The sequence below is a fragment of the Diplotaxodon limnothrissa genome, linkage group LG19 (genome assembly GCF_057381915.1).
Source record: "Diplotaxodon limnothrissa isolate DT_005_m linkage group LG19, D_limnothrissa_male_GT1.1, whole genome shotgun sequence".
In the NCBI taxonomy this organism is placed as follows: Eukaryota; Metazoa; Chordata; class Actinopteri; order Cichliformes; family Cichlidae; genus Diplotaxodon; species Diplotaxodon limnothrissa.
The window spans coordinates 30355303-30372812 of record NC_140614.1 but is presented as its reverse complement, the minus strand read 5'-3'; the positions used below and the strand labels follow the sequence as shown (position 1 = coordinate 30372812).

The 17510-nt window shown below is 40.6% G+C and overlaps 2 protein-coding genes across 3 annotated transcripts in view; one reads left to right on the top strand and one right to left on the bottom strand.

Moving 5' to 3' along the window:
* Positions 1-860: 860 nt before the first annotated feature.
* Positions 861-3857, bottom strand: LOC146612502 (putative E3 ubiquitin-protein ligase UBR7). Its single transcript, XM_085343043.1, has 11 exons — positions 3741-3857; positions 3301-3434; positions 3156-3216; positions 2963-3058; positions 2815-2868; positions 2623-2728; positions 2410-2537; positions 1504-1698; positions 1236-1392; positions 1066-1127; positions 861-984 (listed from the first exon to the last, which is right to left on the bottom strand). The coding sequence occupies exons 1-11, from the start codon at positions 3855-3857 to the stop codon at positions 901-903; spliced, it is 1194 nt and encodes a 397-aa protein (XP_085199169.1). The 3' UTR covers positions 861-900.
* A 2683-nt stretch (positions 3858-6540) lies between these two features.
* Positions 6541-17510, top strand: part of LOC146612501 (inositol-tetrakisphosphate 1-kinase-like) — a 32813-nt gene continuing 21843 nt past the window's right edge. The window contains exons 1-3 of one of the 2 annotated variants that reach the window (XM_085342760.1): positions 6541-6730; positions 7233-7386; positions 12242-12266. In XM_085342760.1, the coding sequence (XP_085198886.1) occupies positions 7292-7386; positions 12242-12266 (120 nt within the window). In that variant the 5' untranslated portion in view covers positions 6541-6730; positions 7233-7291. Of the gene's footprint in view, positions 6735-7232; positions 7387-12241; positions 12267-17510 lie in introns of both variants that reach the window. The other variant, XM_085342762.1, reaches the window with a different exon arrangement.

The window sequence follows — 17510 nt, the reverse complement described above, 5'->3', positions numbered from 1 at the left end:
AAGAAGCTTTTTGGACTGTAGAGAAAGCCAGACGAATGACACAGAACCCACACACGGCAGGGAGAACACAAAAAGGCGCCAGCTGACCCAGAACCTTCTCACTGTGTGACAACAGTGCAAACCACTGACATGGTCAAAACAGACAAGCAAACATATTTAAGTTAAAAAATAGAAGTCTGACATAATATGAAAAGGTGCATCTGCTCTATAACCTACCAAAGTTTAAAAAACAGCATGCTTACAGTGCTTCTGTGTCCATTATCTACTTAAATTGCTCTCAGCTTTTCTTTTTTTTTAAATAAAAACATTAAAAGTTTCTTGAAAGGGGGGGGGGGGTTTATCCCTGAAACTCTTTCCATAATTTGCAGGAAATAACCATCAGAAAGTAGATCTGGTTTTATAATATAAAATAAAAAGCTCCAATGCATGCTCTTGTTCAAGTTTTAGTTTACCTTACAGCAGATTTCTAGTACTTTTATTTTGAGCGTTAGTCAGTATTTTCATCACAGTGAGTCTTTCACATGACATTTACAGACCGGTTTGTCTTAGCAGTGCAAGGATTATGGCATCAAATCCAGCCAAACTTACATACTTTCACACAATAATCATGTTCATTCAACAAACTCTGTATGTTCACAAATGTAATAGTGTGCAATATTTATGTGAGGTAAACTTTAATCACAATCTTTAAAGTTGAGGCATCATCATAACCCAGTTATGACACGAACCTCAAACCTTCAAATAATAAAGTAAAAACTTGAAACTAAAACTTTTTTTTTTACCCCCAACTTCAAACATCACATTGATTGCAGCAAAACGGTTTATTCAAGAGGAGGGTGACACATTCAGTCCAGACAGCCCGTGAACATGGCGTACGGTGGCAGCAGAGTGGACACCTTGTTACTGATTTCCGTCGCTGGTTCTGCGTCTTTTTCTGGCCTGCAGCTCCTCAAAGAGTTGATGTACAGCTTCGACTGTGACTGTCTGATGTAGACACAGAAGTGTTAGGTCTGAGATTTGAGCAGAAGAAAGAAGATGTGACTCACATAGACATCCACTTCTCACCTTTCCTTCAGAGGCACACTGCTCTAAAAATTCACTGATTGAGGTCGTCAGCTCGTTGAAACCTGAGGGAAGAACACAAGATTAATTAGTCCGCCGCATCAATGCGCCAGTGCTTTGAATTTCACTTTACGCAGGACAACTGACCCCGTGGCTTCCCTCCCTATCCTCACCGTAAATGACCTCCAGCTGCTGTACACGGTCCATCGAGTTCATTAGCGCCATCAGTGGGTGCTGCCCGAAGGGCTCATGCAAGCCTCTCTTCTCATAGGCCAGAATAGTGTCAGACTGATCCAAGAGAAACTGCACCTCAGCAGCAACATAGGCCCTCTGAGGAAATGCAGCACACAGGGGACAGGCATTCAGAAACAGGGATAACTTGCAGCATTCTGGCTTTTGTGAGTCTACATTACAATCTTGGAGCTAGAAATTCTGTCTCACCTTGCAGCTCGTGCAGGTGCAAAGCTCAGCGCGCCAGCTGTAAGGCCAGAACACCGCTCCCCGTCTCAGCCTCTCTAGCCCGCGGGCCTGCAGCTCCTTCAGCTTGCACTCCACAATTTTCGTTGTAGCCATCGCAGGGCTGCCTGTCATTTCCTCGTGAGTTCGTTTGCCAGGGGAACTCCTGTTTACAGCTTCCTACGACACAAATGAGATGGGGTGAGTGACTGTATTATACAAGAGGCACAGGCACACCTGGGCTTGGTGAAACATCTCCACTCATGCAGGAATGCAGACGCATCCTGGGGAAGTCTCACTGCGAGTGACGCGGTAAGACGGTTGGGCGATGAAAATCGCCAGTTTACAGTAAGCTAGCCTGTGAAGCCCGGCCAAAGTCATCTACAGAGCAGAGGAAGCTGTGCCTCATGGGTCATTTCTCCTCTAATTACCCCAGAGGAGAGGAAAGCACGATAACAGGAGCTGGTGCCTGCTGTCTGGCTCATAGTCTGCTCATTACTCTCCAGCCCCACCTAGTGGCGCACTGGCATTCAGAAAAGTTGGACAGTGTTGCTCCAAATGAGGTCACAAAATAGACAAAGGTAAAATATACTCCAGAACATAAATAGGAGAGTAACAAAGCAAAGCAAGTGGTAAACACAGCAAGATATATTATGGATTCCTTTCAACTTAAATTATTTTTTGTTTTGTTTTTTATAATGTAATTTATGCATTATGAGAACACAACTAAAAGAATAAACATGTAAACATAGATCTGAATTCAAATGCCATTGTTTGATTATAAATAAGTCAAAAGTAAAGTAATGTTCTGCCCTCATTTTAACTTGCACAAAGCCATTTTTAGTTCTCCACTATCCCAGAATCCATGCAAACAGCAGAACCGTTTCTCACCTCTGGTTCTGTGCGCTCATCACTAGAGGACGGTTCCTCATCCTTTCTTTGACCAGCCTCACGGTCTTCCCCCTCAATGTCGACCTCTACTTCCTCTTCGGCATCACCCACTTGGATCACAGGCGGAACTAAATGGAAAAGATGAATTAATGATTATCTGAATTTTGCTGCTAAATGTCTGCCTAGTTAGTTACAGTCAAAAAAAATTGTTACCTGCGATGTGGGCAGCATACGTCCACAAGAAAGGAGCCTTGTTCATGCAGGCCTCACATACCATCTCTTGAAGCTCCTCGGGTTCAACCACAGGGCAGCCTAAGTGCTATTTAAGGCCAAAAATAAATAAATAAAAGAGCAGAGGACTCACAGAAATGATAACATGCAGATCAAAAATCCTCTCAAGCTTACCCTGCTGTGTAACCAATCCTCACAGATGACGCACTGAATCATCTCGTCTTCATCCTGTTAAACAGATTTATTTATATATAGCCACAGATGACAGAGAAACAAGCAGCAGGGTTTAGGGTGAACAACAACAACAACAAAAAAGACGGACCTGGTCATCGGTGTCTGGGTACGGCCGGTGACACGTGCAGTAGAACCCACTGAAGTTGTGATTGTAGCGATTTCTAATATTTTCCTCTTCTTTAACCTAAAAAGAAAGAGGGGGAATGAACAATTGAAACAACTGGAACGTATCGCACACGTGGCAAACACATCTGGGAGACAAGAGATTCAAAGCGTCTCACAGGATTTAGCTGGCAATGGAAGCCCCCAAACTTTCTGTTTCCACAATCACAGCGAAAATTTCTGCAAGAAAAATAGAAATATTAGAAAACTGTGGGCCAAAAGCTGAATGCTCAGTCTACTCAGTCAACATAGAAGGATTTCTACCTTTTGGTATACAGTTCAAAGATGTCGTGTCCATCATGGCATTTATTGGCGCAGGCCAGACAAACCCCAGCAGGCTCTGCATCATTTGGAGTGCAAGTGTTGCAGGCAAACACCGCCTGTCTCTTCACATAACCCTGCAGAGCAACAACACACGTGGCATCAACACACAGCATCAATTCACAAAATATTACTGATTTGACATCCGGAACAAAGAGAAAATGTGCTTTAACATAACAATACTTCCACCGTGCTTCTCATAAACATCGGTGACGAGAACCACACAGAAACTCAGCGGTGCAGATTGCAACATTTAACACAAAGAAAAACAAAACGCTTACAATGCACAGACCACACTACAATGCAGCATTTGGAAAAGGCTACTAGGCGTACAATGGGCGACACACAGGCTGCAGGGCTGCTGTGCAGGAAGCTTCTCCTACCTTGGAGTAAGAGCAGTTGTCTGGGTCGCTCCCAGCCAGCACACACAAAGCCTTCTCGAGCTCTTCTTCGCTGGTAAGAATATCATCAATATCCGAGTCGCCCTTGTTCGCTGCCATCCTGGGAAGTGAGGGTAAAGATGACTCCAACGTAAACAATGAAACACCGAAGACTGAGCAGCAGCTGCGGTACCGCCACACTGTTGACAAACGACTGTTCCTGGCGGGAGTTTAGGCCGAGACCACGTGGAGGAAGTGACGCAAGATACCTATTCACGACCTGCTATTGTTTAAAAATAAATAAATAAATAAAATTTTAAAAAACGAATTTAAAAAAAATTAAACTCTACTGCACTTTCATTTTCAGTGGTTCCCTTAAAAATCTAGTAGTGTTTTATTTATTATTATATATATATTTTAAAGTACTTTTAAATAAAAATAAACACATTACAACGCAATAAGCAAAAATAATAGTAACATATATAGAACAAAAACACCATCCAAAGATATTTTACTCATCTTACAAGCGGTAATCTATCTTTAATAATAAAACAGAGCTGATTTAGGAAACATTAGTTCATCCTTTATCAAAAAAATTAAACGTTAGCTATTATAAGTGGCACCTAATAATAAAATAGATTCCGTTTCGGGTCTATTTCCGTTTTGGGGTTTACGAATTAATGGCTGTTGCACAAACAAGTACGACTGATTTTTATCTGTTTATTTTCTTTTTTACATATATATATATTTTTGTTTGGATCTAGCATCACAAAGGCTTTAAAAGGGCATATCAGGAGAAGATGTTTAAGTGTTAATTCGCCCAATATGTAAATAGACGAATTGCCTTAAGTTTTGTCTGTAGACATAGGCAATGGTCATATTTCTATAACAGCTGGCGTATATTTCTCAAAATAGAAACAAGTTGTAAATTGGTGAGTGGTGTGAATTATCATAAAAGGAAAACAAAAAAAACTCTCCACTCCAGTGGAAACAATGCAAATGAACAGTGCTGGTCCCAAAGAAGGAGAGGCGAGGGAGCAAGAAAATAATAGAGCTCTCTGTAAGTTTAAAGAATATAATATACCCTACCCTTTTTTATGGTTTAGTCTGTGGTCTGTCCTCCTTCCAGCCACTTGAGCAGCGTCCGTTGTGTATTTTTGAAATAGTTTAGTTTTTGAAAACCTCGTAGAATTAAGAATTGTATTCAATTAGATTCTGGACAGGTTGGATGCGTGGATTTAAATGGATTTAATGGATGGATTTAAAACAAAATAAAATCCAAACCCCTGCATGTGTGGCTATTCAAGCGATAGGCTGAACAGTATCTAATTTGGGATGGCAAACAAATCCAGAGCATCGATGAAATAACAGAAAAATTGGGACTGGGGGAAATTGTTTGCAGGCGAAATATAGAGTTGAATATAGAGTTGAATCCATAATGAATAACATTTTAAAATTGTGAATAACATAATGAACAACACCTGGTATATAGCAAGTGCAATTAAGCCAAAACATGAGTGTTAATGTGCTACCTTTTTACTAACTGAAAGCCTATAGCTGGAGTTTTAACCTTTGGATCACCACGTGCAGGACTTCACAGTACTCCAAAAAAGACTTGATGAAAGCATAAGCAGCAAAAAAAATCCCTTTAGGCACAAAGGCCAAATGTTTCTGTCCTCAGTGCTAGATATTGTACCCAGTAGTCATCACAATAAAACTTCAGTAAAATCATAAAAGTGTGTGATATTAAAAATAAATTGAAACAGCAGCAACTGTTTGTTGTGGTTAACACCTGCAGAGGTGTTTGCGCACAAACACACGTGCCGTTGTTTCCTTCCTGTCTCTCTCTTGCACTCCCTCTAATGATCTTCATATTACTTTTCTCATTTTATAACACTGGCTGTGGCATTCCACAAATTCTGATTAATAACCTTTTGTTGTTGGTTGTTTTTGTGCCACTTGGGTGGAAACCCCCAATCGCTGACTTTTAATTAGATGCCTTTTCAGTTTAAATGGTAAATGGCCTGTATTTATAGCGCTTTACTAGTCCCTAAGGACCCCAAAGCGCTTTACACAACCAGTCATCCACCCATTCACACACACATTGGTGATGGCAGCTACATTGTAGCCACAGCCACCTTGGGGCGCACTGACAGAGGCGAGGCTGGACACTGGCGCCACCGGGCCCTCTGACCACCACCAGTAGGCAACGGGTGAAGTGTCTTGCCCAAGGACACAACGACCGAGACTGTCCGAGCCGGGGCTCGAACCGGCAACCTTCCGATTACAAGGCGAACTCCCAACTCTTGAGCCACGATCGCCCCGCCAGCATGGGGTTTAAGCATGGGGAAAACATGTTGGACGTTTCGATAGTTTTCCAACGGATGGCGCTAGTGTGACATGCTTCTCTTGTCTGTTACGGGTCAAAAACTGGAAGAGATGATGAATGTGGAGGGACGAAATAAGTATTAACGCATCTCGTCATTTATTATTAGAAAGGCAAATCAACAGAACTTGTTCTAATTATTCAAATCATGAATTAACATTTGAGGGGTTTGAAATGGGAAAATATGACGATAATATATATATATATATATAGTTAAGGGACGTCTTTTCGTTAATTATCTTGTTACATTTTATAGATAAACAATGACTCGATTATTCTATATCATAACAGGAAAGATAATCATTAGTGGAAGCAGGAAGGCGCGTGAAAGCAAGACGCGCTGTGATTCGACAGTCAGTCAGGCAGGGGTGGTGTTTTCCGAGGGGGTCGTGAAGGCGGCATCAGTCTCCTGGATCCTGGGTGTGTGCGGGCAGTCCAGTTCAGAGACTGAGAGAGAAAACACCAGCAACATCTCAACGTGAGCCCAGCGGTGCCTGTCATCGTGCTTGTTACTCCTTCTCCAGCGAACGGGCTGAGAATGGCAAACTACGCGAGCTAGTTTCTGAAGAGGACGCAAATTCAAGGGGAACTGTGCTAAAACTGCCAGGTTAGTTAGCTCTCTATAGCCTCCCGATGTCAGCTTTATCTAGTTGAGGGAGTTGCCTTATTTTTAGGTAACCAGGAGCTGTTTCCGCTAACAATTCACTCATTTCTTATGGGCACGTATTACGACTGTGTTCAGCCTGTAAAGCTAGGAAGCTAGCTTGCGTTTCCTAATTGCACGCCATCGGTTAGCTCTGGAGATTGTCACTACATAGCTAGCCAGCTAACGTTAGCAGTTGGGGTTAGCAAAAGAGGGTCAGTGTGTGGGATTCGCTGATGCTCAGCCAGATGCACTGTAATATTACGTTTGGAAACTATATCATGCTAACCACAAGACCGTGAATATCCAAGAGACAGACTGGTAGAAGACGTCACTTATTGCTTTGGAGCAACGTATCAGTAACCGAGCAGTGAACTTAATTATTCCCCAGATTGCTCCCTGGTTGGCTGTTGTGACACTAACGTGTGTGTGTGTGTGTGGGGGGGGTCTGTTCTCGTCTGTCCAGGTTGAGTCATTAGTTGCACCATTTACCTGCAAAAAAAAAGGACCAGGGGCACAGTGGAAATGCAGACTTTCCTGAAAGGCCGGAGAGTCGGCTACTGGCTCAGCGAGAAGAAGATGAAGAAACTGAATTTCCAGGCCTTTGCTGATCTGTGCAGGTTCGTTAACTAACTCCAGTTTATTGTGTGCAGTTGAAATGATTGAAGAACAGCCGTCAAACTACATGCATTCACATAGTTGGCCCCTATGGTTAACAAGTTATGTGACAATTCATCGAAACTTCCCCTTAAGGCTCTGTGACAAGGAGGACTCTTCTCACAGATTTAAGCCCTTAGGCACTTTTCACACAAACGTGCTCACCAAATGTCAGTGAGTGACATCCCTACTCATGCATGCTAAGCATTTAAGGTTGCTGATGTGGCCTGAAGCCGTACTGCTAATCTCCTTTTCTGTTGTATTGTGAAGAAATGGGTTCCCCAAAGGATCAGGCACAAGCCTGTTTTGTGTATGTCCTGGCACAGTGCTTGTTGGTGCATGGTAAATGTGTAACAGGATAAGCTGACAAAACCAGTTTTATTATTAGGTCAGTTGGCTCAGAGCGTTAAACTTTAAAGCAGCTAAATGTGGTCTAAAAGAAAAAGTCTCTTCCTTATTAACGTATCTAAAAAGTAGCATTTGATGTTCAACTCTGACCACCATATCATTTTTTATCATATGTAGATGGAACAGTGCTAGCTCAGTCTGAGGCTTTTGTCTCTGTTTATCAACAGAAAATAAACCTGTTCTTACCAAATGCATCGTCCTAACATGAATTTAGTCAAGGCTGGTGTAAGAATTTGCACAGATTCCCCCAGCCTTGACAGACGCATCTATGTGAGTGCTGTGTGCACACTATTTTGTTGTGTCTCTTATCCAGCTGAGTCAAGTGTTACACAAGCTGAAGGGCCTATATTTTCTTAGCAGATGTGAGCTCGTCCTTGCTGTTTTACGATAGGTGCTGTACAGTATATCAGATTGTCAAAGGGCATTAGGGCGAGACAGCCGCTTTATAGTCTCATTGCAACAGCTGCCTAGCTGCTGGTGATGCAGCAGTCTGACGTTTTCAGTACAGATACTGAAGTACAGTATCGGTTTTGGGTACCATTCGGATACAAGTGCTAATGGACTTGAGATTTTTCCACTAATATGAGCCCTGACTTAGACGTTGTTTCCTAACTTTGTAAACAAAAAAATTTAGTAATAAATGAGCAAATACATTTAAAGTGAGGTCAAAAAAAAAGGGGGAAAAAGACAAAACTCTGTGCTTTTATTAGTTTCTGTCTTCTACTCTCACTTTCACTTTCCTGTAGGTGTCTTTTTCAGTGTGTGCAACTCCCCAGACACTTCAGACAAGAGATGGGTGTCGTTAATCAAGCAGACACAATTTGTTACCTTTGAATATTTGCAATAAAAAAAAATCCGAGCAACTGTTGAATCTCGCATAGCAATATGAAAGGGTGAGAGAGAGAAGCTCTAGCTGGTTCACTGTGCCGTTTTTTGTTTTAGTAGGTATCATACTAGTTTCCAGTATAAGTATTTGGCTCGATGTGACCTTACCTACTTGCACTGTATGAGGGCTAGTTATCACATAGTAACATGTCTTGAAAATCTGAGAGAGGCTGGACAAAACAATGTAATCTCCGGTCCTGTGATTTTGCACACATGTGCCTCAGTACATCAGATATGTTGATATGTTCCAGAAGGATTTTCACCTTTTCCAACAGTGTGTTGCCTCATAAAACAACCTGATTGAGTCAGCACAGATTACCACACTGTAATCCACGAAACATTTTTAATCTCTACATAAAGCTCCGAGCATACCTCCCCTCCTCCCTGCATCCTGCTCACCACCTTCTTCCCTATGAGCTGGATATAGGTTTGTTCGATATGTTTGACACGAAGAGCTCTGGCTCAGCATTAAGAATTGGTCTTTGTGACGCATAGCCTTTGAAAACTGCAACAAATGGCACAACAGATAACTGCAAATGAGCCACAAAGTGAATGTGGCTTGTATATGTTCACTATATGTTCACACATGACTACTTCTCCCTGTTAGTCAGGGAAACTTTTCTTCAAGTTCTCCTTTTCCTACTCCAGTCATGTAGCATAGAAAACAAATGTTATGAGGAAAGGAAGGATGGCACTAAGAACACCCTACCACCTTGCATGTATGTTTTCTAAAAAGCCGCGACTTTTGAAAAGAGGTACAGGATGTGGCAATTTTAAACTTTATCTGGACCTGGTGTTGTGCGTCTGAGGAAGTCTGTTCCAAATTAAAGAGACTTTATGTAGTATTAAATTCATTTAGTGACCCTTTGTGCTTAATTTCATGAAGTGCAATTTTTACTTGATGGTTTAAATTTATCTGTTTCCCTGCATCATTTATTATTATGAAAGATAAACCATGTGTCAGTGTTACTTTTAAACAGTGACTGGACAGAATTTCCCCTGTCATCATGTGGTAAGCAGCTGACATTGTGTGTGCATAATTGAAGAGTCTGTCCTGTCTCTTGCATCTGGACTTTGGGGTTTCCTGCTGGTCAGAGCTAGTTGAGTTTATGTCCGCATGTCAGCTTGCACAGCAGTTGAGAGGCATCTTTTCAGTTGGCACACATGCCTGATGCTTTAAAAAGCAGCAACCCTGATTTTCATTAGATTATCTGAAAATATTATTTTCTCATTCTTCAGTTTCACCACAACTCTCATCTACATTATACTACAATATACTAATAATAACAAATGCAAGGAGTTTACTGAAATTGTTGGAAGACTTGTATATAAACCTGGAATGAGCAGAAAAAGATAAATAAACAAATAATTAATAACATGTATATTTAAAAGGTAAAAGGTCTCCAATTCAAGAGCAAGAGGAGAAGAGAGGAAGGGCCTCTAGTCTAAAAGTCTGCCAAATCAAATTTGTGAATCCATCTGCTGTGGTGATCCCATGTGAGTAAGGGAGTAGTCGAAAGAAGCTTTGTATTTTTTGACTAGCAAAAATCAGCTGCCTCTCCAGAATGTTCTTCATGCCGTTTAGCTCACAGAGTCGTTGGAGCAGAACATCAATTTCTGAATTTTCAAAATCGAGAGTAATTCATTTAATCTAGGTTTTAAACAGATAAGGGTTAAAATAAATAAATACCTTAAAGTATAGCTGGCTGATCCACCTAAGTAAAGCCCCACGGAGTAAAATATTAACAGACAAATCTTGAATATCCTCATGGCCTACGTTTTCCCTTGGATAATAATTGGTACTTTTTAAAAATTATTTTTTTTAAATGCTCAAAATACTTTTCTGTATGGTTAATTAGCTATGCATAAAATGTTATTTACTTTATGGTCACCATCTCATTTACACCCTTTGTCAACTTGGTAACTGTTAATGCCACACGATGTGCCTTAAATGCTAAACTTCCAGGTTTATAGATGTACAGTGTGCCTGTATCAAAGTGGTTGTGTATGTGTGTGTGAGAGAGAAAGGTTTCCCTTTCACTGTGTTGACCGTGTAACAATATAGCAGAGCAGAGGATCTCCATATCTCACGAAACTAAAGACCTCATTCACGTCGCATGAAACGCACCAGCTGCAGTATTAAATATCCACATTGTTGTGAAGCGGTGAATGGTTGCACTGCTGTTACCATGGGACTGCAACCTCAAAAACTGCTTGCTTGGAAAGGATGAATTGGATGTAGTGTTAGGCTGGTGGTGTTCTCTTTGTGAATTCCCCCAACTAGGAGTCGCTGCATTAAGCATTGGAGTTTTTCCTGTTATGCTTTGCTGTGTAGAAACTCTTTGGCTAACTTTCTGTATTGACCTAGTAGGGTTTCGCCGAGCCAGCTGAACCAGGATTGTACAAATGCCCTCTCTTCTGCTTTCTGTTTGGGCTGAGGTTTTCCTCTCAGTGCAGGTGTTAGGACCGGCATACACCCAGCAGGTTTAAATGTGTGGTGCCAGTTTAGTAATGCTCCTCTCTCAAAAGAGATAAGCCATCTCACATTTAAATTTATGCATATATATTTAAATACTGCTGTGTCCTATTGTTTTTTGTTTTTTTATTTCTACCCAAAGTCTAGTATTTCTGTGCTGTTCCCAAAAGGTAGAAACTGCACAGAAACTGCAGTTTCTCCAGGTCTGTGGGTGGGATTTAGTATTTCCATCATAATAATCTTACTTGCAGATAAATTTTGTGGCTAAATTAAGATAATGTTTCATTTATTTCCTATCTTCAGATGCAGAAGGCTTATGTGTCCCTGGTTCAGGCATCTTACTGTTCATGAAGTTAAACTATTGGAGAGATATGAGTTTCTGTTTAATTCCTCTTATGGAGGGGAACTCCTTTGATGTGAATTTACATAAAGATTTGTGTTAGATTAAAAGGTAGTGGTTCTCAAAAACCTATTCAAAATTCACACCACGTGTTCTACCAATTTTAATCTTTTTATTTGTATAATTACCAATAAAAAAAAGTGGATTTAGTTGAATTTTAGTTAAGTAAAGTTTGGTGTGATGACGTCAGCACACTCTTGTTTGTTTAGTTTCCCTTAGAACTTAGTATTCGGTCAGCACCCCACAGTTGGAGGAACCACTGTTATGAAAGCAAGACAAGTGCGGACAAATGATTGAGAATCATGTCTTACATGGTGTAACACAAATGGAAAAATAAATATTTAAAATCAGACCAATCTTACATCATTTAGCTGTGTATGTGTGCACGTGAGCGAGCGTACGTGTGTTTTTATTTATTTATTTTTAATTCTGCTTTTCACTTCCTATCAGTCTTCTGCTCTGAATGTTTGAGCCTACGTCTGTACGACTCAAAGACAACAAAGGCATCTTCACCTACACTACATGATATACTTTTATATAACACGCCTTTAGCGTTTAGGTCCTTAAATAAACAGCAATGTCTGTTTCTGAGCATTTTCATCTTATATCTTCTACAAAATAAAAAGTCTTATTTTGTCCTTTTTTTCAGGAAAAGAGGAATAGAAGTTGTTCAGGTAAGAAGAGCACACAGTTTGATTTTGTGTGTTTTTTACTTCTTTGGTCATGTGTTTGTTTGTTTGTGCTGTGATACTTTTGAATCTCTGCTATTCATATTTGATGCCTGAAAGTCAATCCACCTACAACACTTTACATTTGATATATTTCTTTGGCCAATTACTAAGTGCATAACCTCCTACAGACAGGATGTAGTTTTTTCACAGTCTTGCTTTTTTTGTATGTAGCGTCATTGGTCACAGTATATCACAACAGCCCATGTTCCTTGTTAAGCTGTGATGAAAGTCATCCCAACTTGATATTTCAACACCTGACCTCAATTCAACTTGTTTGTCACAAGAGTCTATTTGGGCGAGCAGCTTCTCATGTTGTGAGTGTGTGTGGAGGGTTGAAGTATTCAGATCCTCAGTTAAAAGTCATATCAGCAGAAATACTTTTATGATATAAAATTGCATAAATAGAAGAAGATACAGCTCTTTTCAGTGGGAGCTGTTGGTGTACCAAAATAAATACTAGTCTGCCTATAGTAATAATTTACCTCTGAGTGCTGAGCTATGTCCCAGTAAATACGGACCTCAGGGAAGGAAAAGCTGCTGTCATTAACGGCTCTTGCCCAGCATACTATAGAGTGTAAGTAAGCACAGGCCATTCAGCAGCATAGTAACAATTGTCACGAAGTACTGGGAGCTCTGTGCACAACAGTATCTGTCACTTAGAGTGCTCTCTGAAATTAAAGAGGAAATTATCCTGCCTTTCTCTCAGCCTTTTACTTTGTTTCTTTTTATCTTGTGGGATTGGGTTTTGGGTTTTTTTTCTCCTTCACTTTGAGGTTATTTTTTTCCTCTCGCTGTGCTGACAATATCAGCACACCCAGAAAGAGTCTTGTCCTGGGAATAGTCCCAAAGTAAGCAGGGCTTTGTTTCCCACTATGCATTCAGCCCCTCCTGGGAGACCGCAGATCCTCACAGGCCCAAAGTTAGGATGTACCCAGGGCTTGGAACGGTGCTGCTATCTTCTCTGTTACTAGTTCATCTACAACTACCTGCTTTTCACTGTTGTGGGGTTTGTTTGTTTTTTGTTTGTTTTTGTTTTTTTTTCTCCTGACTTCTATAAATCAGCATAAACTTGTTAGTTTTAGCTGGGCTGTCACTGCCAGTCGAGACAGTTCAGTTTACTAACAGAGCCAGAAGTGTTTTTGAATGCACACCAATGATTTGGGTGGCCGCGCTGTGTCCGTTCCTGTCAGTGCCTGCAGTGTCGTGGCCACATCAGAAACAAAGATAACAGTATCCGTTGTCCTACTTTGGCCTTGTTGTACAAAGATTTAGTTTCCTATTGCACTAGTGAATTTGGAGCCTGGGGACTCTTATTTTCTAATCTATGATATGTTTTCTGATGTTTAGACCACTGGGATAGTGTATATATGGGGAAAGTCAAAACATAGGTCCGCGTTAAACCTAGTCTTTCTGGAGAGGACACAGGGAGACGGAAAGCCGGTAAACAAATTAGTCTTGAAGTTTTAATTGGTTTAGAGACTTAGAAAATTACAGTAGTGGGAAGATTATTATTATTATTATTATTATTATTATTATTATTATTATTATTGTTTGGTCACTGTTTTAAGCTTTTAAGAAAGCATACAACTTTTGCTATTTTTGTGGATGTCAAGTCAATTTAACCTTCTCTTGCTGCTTGGTGCAGATTTTTATTTATTTTTTTTGTCAGCCAGTGTAATCGGCTAACCTTGTTCCATGTGGTCTGACAGACAGGCTGGCCCTTGTGCTATCAAGTCAACCCTGAAAATCCAAGGCTAAATGAATCCTTTTGGCATAAAAACCTGTTGATTCATTGTCGGTTTACAGCCTTAATGCACAATAAATTGCTTGTTTTCTATGTGCTGTATGTACGACTTTGATCAATCAGAAGTGTTTTAATGAAACCACCCAACAGCTTCTCAAGTAGAAACTTTTTTTTCTTCGTCTTTTGTTATATCAGACTTGTGTATGTATGGCTTTTGGATAGTTTGTTGGACAAAAGAAGCGAAAAATCTTTAAGTTCAGGTCCCCACCAATAGTAAATGGGTAAATCACAGCCCCACTGTGATTTGTTTTACAGACCAGTTGTTTTTTGTCTTGTTTTGTTGTTGTGTAGAAAAAAGCTCCAAAGTTGAAGTGACAGAGTTAATGAGGTGCACTTCCCGAGAGGTTGTATTCCCCAAGAGGTTGAAAGTGGTTATGACGTCACCTCGTGTGAACAGATCTTTGCTAAATCTGGCCGCCCAAGGGACTTAATTTTATATTTCTGTTTTCAGTGTGGGAAACCCTTCTGTATGTATATGCGTCAGGACTGACGAAAGTGAAAAAGATTCCATTGTCAGACTTTAATGATTTCTCCTCTAGGCTCTACCAAGGCTTACCTTTGCTGTACCCCTCATCCCTCTCATCTTTCCATTACCTCCCCTGTGCACATTTTTGAAGCTCATCAATACTGACCCTTTAGCACTGAGTCTACAAGAGCCAGTTTCCCCATGATCCCTACATTAGGTTGTGTATATCATGGGTATGATGAGATTAACTCACCAGGGTTGTTCTCCTGAAAGCCAGTATTCTCTCTCAGGAAAAGGAATCTCAAATGATGAGCCAATTTTTGAGTTGGCTGCCCAGAGAAACTTATCAAGTCGCTGTTTTTATTATCCTTAGTGCTTCAAAAATTTAAAGGTAATTTCCGGCATGCTACTTTATCTCTTCCCCCAGTTTTTATGTGACATGTGTGCAGTGTAGTGGGAGTTCAGGGGTGGTTGACAAATGATTTAGTCAATGGTCTGAATACAATGGACTGTGCAGTACCTCCTTTATCTTATCAGCTCTTGTCAGTGGGCTTGGTACAATTATGCTGATGCTTTATTTCTTCATCTCACCTGAAAACATCTTGGCAGTTTGTTCATTTTCATCCTGCATGACTTGGTCTGCCTTTTAAGGAAGTTACTTAAAGTTTTTGTAAGCTACCTACAAAAGCAGTAAAATCAGACCTGTCTAATGCTGGGTAACCTTTACTTACCAAAGCATTTATGTTGATCGTGTGATGAAAGGCAGTTCCTCAAAAGCTTAGATTGCACAATCAATTCAGCAGGGATAAGTCTTCTCTCTGTAAACTGCTGAGGAGAGAGCCATTAGCCTAATTAGCTCCCAGTTTGACCTTCCATACAGTTTTTATGTGGAGAATTTGGAGACTCTCCTTTTGTGTTAATCTTTTGCTGATGTGAGATATGTCTGGCAGCCACAGTTTGTCTTAGACTTGTGCATGCATGTTTTTTTGTTTTTTTTCTTTGTTGCACACTCACCCTAGCGTGCCATCATTGCAACATGGCATACAGAATAAATTATTTATCACATGTCTGTCTGTTCTCTGCACATACTCTTTGGGTTTGCCTGACAACAAAGCAAAAGTCAGGTGTGATGCAGCTGAACTAGAATGAGACTAAGCAGAGGCATCGCCAAATAATGACTGTGGTCCTTATAATTTGTGTGCAGTGTACTTACTGATGAGCAAAGCACTCCACAAGCTTTGTCTTTGCTGTTTGCTTAAGATCATGAATGTTAGTTTCCCATAGGGGAGAGACTGGCCCCACAGCAGAGCTACATCAAAGCTGAAAATATGTTAGCCCTGACCTACCCTCTCCCTCCAGGACCCAGCCTTTTTTCTCCGCTGTCCGTCACCACTACGGCCCACTGCTACCTCTCAGTCCCAGAGGGACTTTGAAAACCATCAGCTGACATTTCTGCTTTTAGCATTTAGAAGGACATCAGTGACTTTACTGCTGGGTTCTGGGATAAGCTCTAAAGCAGGGTCATTCTGTCAGTGCACAGGGAGGAGAGAGAGCTTCATCCTGTGTGATGTGTCTTTGCCAATGGGTGATGACCCCACAATCTAGAGTCCTGTTTTTGTGGCAGGGCCAGGCTGTGGATGGGCCCTCTGTGTGTCATATAAGCAGAAGATTAAAAGCAGTGCCTCAGTAGAGACAAATCCCCATCAGGCAGGCCCTGTCACACTGCTAGGTAGAGAAAAAAGAAAAAAAAGGTGGCTCTTGCCACTGGCGTAGCCCTGTCATCACTGCTGCTCACAGCAGCTAGTGTTAAAGACTCAGTAGTTGTTTGACCACAGGTGACAACACATTTTATGAGTATGACTTGCTAACACAGCATTGGTCAGGTCATGGCAGCATGTTTATGTGTTTTATACATCTGCCATATGCTTGCACCACAGTGTCTATGTGTCCTATGACCACACGATTCCTGATAAACCTGCTGGATAGGCGCAACAATAATTCAATAAAGCAGTGTTTGTTTTTGAAACCTTTTTTATTACAAATGCTGTAGAAGTTGTTACATAATATGATCGATTGCCTTCCTGTTTCCATTGCATTTCACTTCATGAAACTGGTTGAGTGACTTTTGAATCCACTAGACACTTGTATGTAAAAACTGTACCAGCAATATTTATCAGAAAGCTTTTGCTCTCAGAGGTTTCCAGAGATCTCTTGACTTGGGGTGGGTGATATGATGATTGTAAGATTATGTACTCCTGTGTTAATAATATGTTTAACATCTCGAGCTTAAAACAAAACTGAAAGTTTACCAAAATCAGAGGTTCTGCTCTCCTTAATTTAATATGGTAACAGTAAAGTTACATATGCGATCATGTTCTGTACAGTTTCAACTATGTTGGTACATATTAAGCCTTCAGTTCATGTAGTTACAAACAACACAGATGCAGATTCACTTTTCAAGAATCAGTTCATGTTAACATGTTGCTGAAGGGTGTGAACTGAAGGGCGTGTTTCTACAGGCAGGAATGTTCAGTGCATTACAATGAAATCCAACAGTATTAAGATGGCCAGAGGAAGAAATGCCATGTTGATATAGGATAATGAGCTCTTAAAGAAATTCAGCTCAACTTGAAAAGCAGCATGTCGTGACATTTCTTTGCATGGTGGAATATTTTCTGCAGCCTGCATGGTGTCTAGTATTCATTGTTCATGCTACAAATATGAAAGTATTTCACACCACACTGAAATTCAAATATTTGCCATACTAACAAACTCCCACTCTATGCTAAGGAATATACAAACATGCATTCATGCGTAGTATGATGTTATATTGTAATACATTAGTCTAGTCTGACATCCCATTTGTTGCTAAATTGACCTATAAAATGTATACTATTGTGGGATTTTAATTAAATAT